Source organism: Periplaneta americana, chromosome 1 (genome assembly GCF_040183065.1).
Source record: "Periplaneta americana isolate PAMFEO1 chromosome 1, P.americana_PAMFEO1_priV1, whole genome shotgun sequence".
NCBI lineage: Eukaryota > Metazoa > Arthropoda > Insecta > Blattodea > Blattidae > Periplaneta > Periplaneta americana.
In genome coordinates this window covers 208,694,963-208,703,698 of record NC_091117.1, presented here as the reverse complement: position 1 = coordinate 208,703,698, position 8,736 = coordinate 208,694,963, and the positions used below count along the sequence as shown (strand labels likewise).

Below are 8,736 nucleotides of genomic sequence, written 5' to 3'. Positions count from 1 at the left end.
ACCTGTGATTAGGTACACTCTATTCACTTATCCTAGCACACATTGAATTAAAATTTTGGCCACTTACTACTAACAGATACTAAAACATACCCTACTAAAATTATTAAAATATCTGTAATATTATGGGCATAGGGCTTATACTAATCTTCAATTTTTTTTTAATTTATTGACGGTGATGATTGCTATATGCCCTATACCCATAATATTACAGATATATGAATAATTTTAGTAGGGTATGTTTTAGTATCTATTAGCAATAAGTGGTCAAATTTTCAATTCAATATGTGCTATAATAAGTGAATGGAGTGTACCTAATCACAGACATGTAGTGAATTTATAAAAGAAATTGTGCTTAATTAAAAAAAATTAATTTAAGGATAAAGATTTACCCTAGAGTAACCATTCTTTTTCACTTTAAAGCTTAATATGTATACACACATAGCTAACAAAAATGAAAGACCTCTGATAAATAGTATTATATTTATGACTGTTTGAAAATAGGCTATTTTTACCATTATTTTGCATGCTATAATGACCAACTCCCCTTAATGTTATCACATTGCTTGATGCATATCATTACATGGAATGTTACTCCACACAGCATGCATAACTCATTTTTTTTTAAATGGACGAAGCACATTCTTTCCCTGTACAACTTCACATGCTTTTCTCCTAATTGCGTGACTTCCATTAAGATCGAAAAGAATTATTTCCTTGTGAGTGCGCTCTTCTGCATCTGAAGTTACATATAATAATTGATTTTTTTGTTATAGTCTGTGATGTTTGGCTGTTATATACATGTGTCTGATTATGTTTAGTTCTAAAAGGTGCATCTATACGGTTCAACATTTCTTTCAACTTTACGCAGGCAAGCAATGTATACAATGGTGCACGAAACGCATTCAATAGTGCATGCCTTTTCTACTAAAAATGATAGCGCATGCATCAATTGAAATCTACCCATCGCCTGTGGATATCTTGTGAGTTATTTCGTTCAACAGTAGAATGTGGCGAGCAATTGATTATTCTAGCTGGTCGTGAGTAAACTGAAAATTGTTTTGTTTGGTGATTTTAAACCTTGTATTGTATTATATTGTATTGTATTGTATTGTATTTATTAACATTCCATGGTATTCATACATTGCTTACAGCTAGAATATGGAACAAGTCAAGAAACTTAATACTACTATAAAGTCTTAATTTATAGTCACAGTCTAGGCCTAGTTGAAATATAAGCTTATACAGATGAGATTTACAATATAGTCTACTAGTACAACACAAAGTTTTAATATCAATTTCATGCCATATAACGCACTCCCTTTTGTGGAAGTATGCAAAGTATATTGTTTTTAAGGTATTGATATTTACTATCTTTTGCATAGATCTAATAGCAAAACAAGCTGAATTTAGTTTGGGGGTAATTTCTTTAATATGATTTTTCCAATTTAATACATTATCGATTTTTAAGCCAAGAAATTTGGTTGTTGTTGTTGTTTCTAATAGGGATCTATTGTTAATTATTGCGCTAGAAATTTGCGACGTTGAATTTGGACAGGATTTAAATTGAATTATGTTACTTTTGTTACAATTTAATATAAATTTATTGACTGAGAACCAGTCACATATTTTCAAGAGAATTTCCTCTGTTGCAGATTGGAATGTGTTGGAGTTATTGGCTGTAATTACTATACTTGTGTCATCTGCAAATAATATGGGATGACCTACATCTTTAATGAGGGGGGGGGACAAGATCATCTATAAACACTAAAAAAAGTAGGGGACCTAATATTTATCCTTGAGGAATTCCATTATTAATAGTTCCCCATGTCGATGCAGATTTCATAGTTGTATTGATTTCAACTTTCTATTTCCTATGAGATATGAGTGAAACCATTGGTGTGCAACACCTTTAATTCCATAATAATCTAATTTATCTAGCAGCATTTTGTGATATATACAGTCAAATGCTTTGGATAAATCACAGAAAATCCCTCCAACTTGTAATTTTTTATTAACTGTCTCCAGAATTTTGTCAGTTAAACTAAAGCTGAAATTGGCGGCAAATACGATTAGCTTATTATTACGTAGTGAAGATGACGTTCAATACAGCGCACCATGTAGACACAAGATCTTATTGAACGTGCGTTTTCAATTTGCGTCCTTCAGTATCCTCCCCAATGTACATGTGTACACGCACGGATAGTTGAACCGTGTAGATGCAGCTGTATGAATATGTTGTGTACAGTTAAGAAGTGTGGTTAGCATGTGTTGAAGTGGATTGATAAATCCTATGATTTTCAGAAATAATTGTATTCTCAGATAAACTTCTTAGGAGTCCTTTCCGTAGAACTTCCTGTATGAGACATTCAGCGTGCAAAGCTTGTACAGGGTCCATTCGTTGCAATTTTTTTGTAACATTTACGCCAATAGCTTCGAATTCGGATATTTCAGTAGGGCTTATTTTCGTTGTTGATGTACACGCTTTCATGATCTCCGTCTGGGTATCAGCTTCCATCGTTTTTCTTTTCTTTCCCCTATGTCCTTCAATTATTGCAAGAGTGTTGTCAGCGAAACTCGCAGGAGCGTTGTCAGCAAAACTAGCAAAAGTTTCGCTCTCAAATTTTACCTGTGAAATAAGAAAAATATAAATACATTTGACAAGAGTAGGCTACGCCTACTTTATTTCTGGTAATGTCAATAAGACGATGTGGCGTAAGAATTAGCCTAAGAAGTTTGATAATAAGAGGTAGGCTATAATAAATGCAAACCGTCGATAGAGACAAGCATAGATGTATTACTTACTCTGTAATACTCAGAGACTTTTCATGAAGTTACACGAGGCGCATCCAGAAAGTAAGTTTCCCGATTTTTTCCCTTTGAAAGTAAACGTAATTAGCCGTGTCAATTGCGCATGCGTAACAGATCTATGACATATCAATCATATGCCAGCCGGACAGGTCCCGCCTGGTGCCAGTAGCGTGGCAGTAGTGGTCCGAAATGGAAGCTCTTATTTCTTCTCCCGCCGCCGCATTGCGCCAATTGAAATTCATCAGCAGCTCTGTCAGGTCTATGGGCCGAACATCATGAGTAAGCAGATGATGCGTCACTGGTGTAGGCAGTTTTCCGAAGGTCGTCAAAGTGTCCATGATGAAGAGCGCAGTGGGCGACCGTCCATCATCAATGATGATCGTGTTGGGCTGGTGCGTCAGTGCATCATGGAGAACCGTCGCTTCACGATTACGGAGCTGAGCAGCCATTTTCCGCAGATATCGCGATCCTTGTTGCATGAGATTGTCACTAAGCACCTGCTGTTCAAAAAAGTGTGTGCCAGGTGGGTGCCGAAAAACCTGACACCTGAACACAAAATTCAACGTTTAGGAGCAGCACTGACATTTCTGCAACGGTATCACGATGACGGCGACGAGTTCCTCGACAGGATCGTCACGGGCGATGACACTTGGATTTCGCACTTCACCCCGGAAACCAAGCATCAGTCAATGCATTGGCGGCATAGTGGATCTCCGGTCAGGACGAAATTCAAACAGAGCTGTCGGTACGGAAAGTGATGTACACGGTGTTCTGGGACAGGAAGGGCATTCTGCTCATTGACTTCCTTCCAAGAGTTGAAACAGTGAACGCTGACCGTTACTGTGAAACACTGCGAAAATTGCAACGTGCCATTCAAAACAAGAGGCGTGGAATGCTTACTGCAGGCGTTGTGCTCCTCCATGACAATGCTCGTCCACATACGGCTCGGCGCACAGCAGCTGTTTTGACGGAATTTGGCTGGGAGTTGTTTGATCATCCACCCTACAATCCTGATCTTGCTCCCAGCGATTTTCACGTTTTCTTGCACCTCAAGAAATTCCTGTCCTCCGGTGAGCGTTTTGGCAACGACGAAGAGCTGAAGACGTCTGTCACACGCTGGTTCCATTCACAGTTCACAGGCGGCAGAGTTCTACGACAGAGGGATACAAAAGTTGATCCCACGATACGACAAGTGTCTCAATTCTGATGGTGGCTATGTTGAAAAATAGCTGAAACATTGCTGTACCTGTTGCCAATAAATGTTTTCCTTAAAGTGTGTGTTCTTTAAAAAAAAAATGGGAAAAGTTACTTTCTGGATGCGCCTCATATATAAAAGAGTTCAGTGTTGTATTGATTTGTTTACGTTGCTATAGATAAAATAATGTCTGAGAGCCGAGTTACTGAATGTAGTAGGTAGGTACCTCGAAAATAAGAGACATGTACATTTTCATTTACAATAGAAAGTAATTGCAAATTACTTCTACATCAACTTATAGATCTAATCTGTTAAATTAGCCATGACATTATTCTCACATGTTGCTTCTTTCCCAAAATAGCAAAATTCTCATTGCCAGAATTCTCTATCTGCACTATTTTCTACGTCACAGAACTGTAAGCCGTTCCACAGTGATTGAAGCATGATCTTGGATGCGCTGTGGACGAAAATGCGTCTACTCCGCAAGATTTCCACGTGGTGCCGCCCACATAACCTGCACGAGATAACTAGGCCTTGCTTCAACTACTATTTCTATTATACCTTCACTTATGTTTCCACTGCTAAAGCTTAGGCCTATAGTCTAATAATTACACTAGGCCTATTACTATTATACCTCTGCTTATATTTCTATTGCTAATGCTTATAATAGGCCTAATAAACTATTTCTATTATACCTCCACTTATATATCTACTGCTGATATTTATATTATCATATTTACTACTATACGTTTACTTATATTCATACTTATAATGTTTATAATAATTATTATAGGCCTACTATTACTACTTTATGTGTAATTTATACTACTATTGCTCATGTTTCTACTGCTAATGCTGATAATTGTCCCATTATTATTATTATTATTATTATTATTATTATTATCATTATTATTATTATTATTATTATTATTATTATTATTATTATTATTATTATTATTATTATTATTACTCACTTACTTACTTACTTGCTTTTAAGGAACCCGGAGGTTCATTGCCGCCTTCACATAAGCCCGCCATTGGTCCCTATCCTGAGCAAGATTAATCCATTCTCTATCAACATATCCCACCTCCGTCAAATCCATTTTAATATTATCTTCCCATCTACGCCTCGGCCTTCCTAAAGGTCTTTTTCCCTCCGGCCTCCCAACTAACGCTCTATATGCATTTCTGGATTCACCCATACGTGCTACATGCCCTGCCCATCTCAAACGTCTGGATTTAATGTTCCTAATTATGTCAGGTGAAGAATATAATGCGTGCATTTCTGTGTTGTGTAACTTTCTCCATTCTCCTGTAACTTCATCCCTCTTAGCCCCAAATATTTTCCTAAGCACCTTATTCTCAAACACCCTTAACCTATTATACAAATCTGGCTTTCAGGTAGTAGCTCTTTGTAAAGCAGGTTTGAATAATTTCAAGGAAAAATTGTTCCAGGGCCGGGTATCGATCCCGGGACCCTTCGCATAGCGCGCGAACGCTCTACCGAATAATATCAAGGAAAAATTGTTCCGGTGTCGTGTATAGTTCCTGGGGTAGCTCAGTCTGTAGAGCGTTCGCGCGCTAAGCGAAGGGTCCCGGGATCGATACCCGGCCCTGGAACAATTTTTCCTTGAAATTATTCACCCTTAACCTATGTTCCTCTCTCAAAGTGAGAGTCCAAGTTTCACAACCATAAAGAACAACCGGTAATATAACTTTTATAAATTCTAACTTTCAGATTTTTTGACAGCAGACTGGATGATAAAAGCTTCTCAATCTAATAATAACAGGCATTTCCCATATTTATTCTGCGTTTAATTTCCTCCCGAGTATCATTTGTATTTGTTACTGTTGCTCCAAGATATTTGAACTTCTCCACCTCTTCAAAAGATAAATTTCCAATTATTATTATTATTATTATTATTATTATTATTATTATTATTATTATATTTCCACTACCGCTACTCATACTTCTACTGCTGGTTTGCCTTCTACACCTACGTATTGCTCTGCAATTAATTCTATTACTACTTCTTCTGTTATATTCAGGCCTATTCTTAATTCTCATGTTTTTCCCAACGTTATCGTAGTCACAACTGTTTCTGTATCTTAATTGTCAATAATCGTAATGAAGAGAATGAACTTACATCTTGCAGTAGGTTATCTCCATTGTTGCAGCTATCGTCTTGTCTCGTCGTCTCGTCGTCGTCCTGCTCGTAATCCTCATTGCTGTCAGCACCGAAGTCAGAAGTTTCTTGGTCTTTCGTAAATAAGAGTAGATCGTAGTACCACAGTGAAGGCGTGTAAGCCTCATCTAATGGAACGCCACTTCTTTGTCTCTCTATAACTTTTCTGAGTTCCTTGCGAAATGAACCGCGAAGGCTTTGTATCTTTTTAACAACGAAGTCTCTGTCGGCTTCAGGGAACGTAGGTTTGCAGAAGTTGACGAGTTTCACGTACGCCTCATTTTTTAAGTGTTTGTTCACGTACTCCTTGCTCTTCACTTTCCACAGGCACGGATTGTCTCTGTATAGTTTAATTAAACTGGTAACGCGGTCCTTACTCCAGCACCTCAAGTCTGCCATGTCCGCCTCAACGGCTACACAACGGTTTGAGCGGCGGGCTTGAACGCGTTCAGGCACGTCATGCCTTGCCTTCCCCCCTTCCCAGCTTTAACCGCACGTTAGAACACACTGCAGCCAAATCCCTCGGTTAAAACCTCTGAAGTTCCAAAATCGATGCGCTAAAAGCGGAGAGTCCATTCTTTGGCTTTCAAGAATATGAACTTGGGCATCGCACGCACAACACACGCAGAACACACTGCTGTTAAATTTGTATTAGATAGATAGATAGATAGATAGATAGATAGATAGATAGATAGATAGATAGATAGATAGATAGATAGACAGACAGACAGACAGACAGACAGACAGACAGACAGACAGACAGACAGACAGACAGACAGACAGACAGACAGACAGACAGACAGACAGATAGATAGATAGATAGATAGATAGATAGATAGATAGATAGATAGATAGATAGATAGATAGATAGATAGATAGATAGATAGATAGATAGATAGATAGATAGATAGATAGATTTATTCGTTCCATAATACTCTTACATTTGCTTTATAGCATAGAATAAAGAACATGTCCAATTCTTACGTTTAACAATAAAATGCAATACATATAAAATGCAAATATGAAATATGTACAGAATTAATACCTTAATAGCAATAATATTTTATACATGTAATATGTTTACCATTTAATAGTACTATAATATTTACATAGTACTGTGAAATGTCAAGAATTCATCTACAGAATAGAAAGTGTGAGATATTAAGTAATTTTTTAGTTTTACCTTAAATAATGCAGGGTTTTGGCTCTGATTCTTAATGTCTTCAGGAAGATTATTGAACATTTTTACCGCCATGTAACGTACTCCCCTTTGAAAGCATGATAAATTTGATGATGGCGTATGAAAATCATTACTTCTGCGGGTATTTATACTCTATATGGCTGAGTTAGTTGGAAAATTTTCTTTATTACATAAGAGGAAATTTATTGTAGAGTATATGTATTGACTTGTTAAGGTTAGAATCTCTAATTTTTTAAAAAATAATCTACATGATTCTCTAGCCTTTGCTCCAACTATTATTCTAATGGCTCTTTTTTGTAATAAGAATATATTTTTACTATCTACAGAATTTCCCCAAAATATTATTCCGTAGGACAGTGGTTGCCAAACACCACGAAATTGTGACGTAATAGAAATGCAACCCGCACACCACTATCGGAGGGAGAGGGGTGGAGTGGGTATCTCCTCAGGTATAGTCGGAGGCACCGATTTTGGCAGATGACCTCGATGACATTTCCAGTAGGCGAGCCAATATTGTTTGTGTAAGCTGCGAGAATGAGATGCGATAACATTCTGAGTCGTTCATATTTTCATAACAGCAGCTCATATCAATTATCCTTATTATGAAACACACCACGGTACAGTCCTACTCAAAGAATACCTTTAATAAATGTAAGTGACTTCCGTTCGCAATGATTTTACAATACGTCTCCTACATTTTCTAAATTAAATTAATTCTTAATTAAAAGGAAAAAGCATTGCATTGCGCATATATATATACACACATACATAATCCTACCCTTACCAGATCAATATACAAGATCTGTCCAGTAATAATCTAGGGATCGTCTACTGGTGGTGCGACAATTCAAGTTAATAAAATTACGATTCTTCTTAAGAATCAAAATATAATTTGGTTAATTGGGTAAAATTGCATGCTGCGGAAGTTAGATTTATATGAGTATAATAAATAGGTTTGTAATGGATATTACAAGGGCAATAATTTCTTCACACGCACATTGTGAATAGAACAGAGAAGAAAGCATTTTAAAATATTTGAAATCTTACAAAATATCGAAGAAAACAAGTTTCCCTGCACAAATTGCACCAATTGAAAAATATAATTACCATTCACAATAAATACTGTATTTTATGGATTCTAAAAAGTTGTTTATTAATCTAGAGGTATTGGCTGATGACTATATTAAATTCCAGCACAACATTCATTCAGAATATGTAGAAAATTCACTTTGGATGTTTAATTTTTTAAAATATAATTCATAGTACTGAAACTGCCATATTGAATTTGCACAAATTGTATTATTCGTAATTTTCGCCTCGAAAACCCCTAAGATATCTAATTTAAT

The 8,736-nt window shown here is 36.5% G+C and overlaps 1 protein-coding gene across 1 annotated transcript; it reads right to left on the bottom strand.

The window, feature by feature from the left end:
• Positions 1-349: 349 nt before the first annotated feature.
• LOC138706990 (uncharacterized) lies at positions 350-6,617 on the bottom strand. Its single transcript, XM_069836575.1, has 2 exons — positions 6,151-6,617; positions 350-2,626 (listed from the first exon to the last, which is right to left on the bottom strand). Exons 1-2 carry the CDS (start codon positions 6,586-6,588, stop codon positions 2,246-2,248), a joined length of 819 nt encoding a protein of 272 aa, XP_069692676.1. The 5' UTR covers positions 6,589-6,617; the 3' UTR covers positions 350-2,245.
• Positions 6,618-8,736: the final 2,119 nt, after the last annotated feature.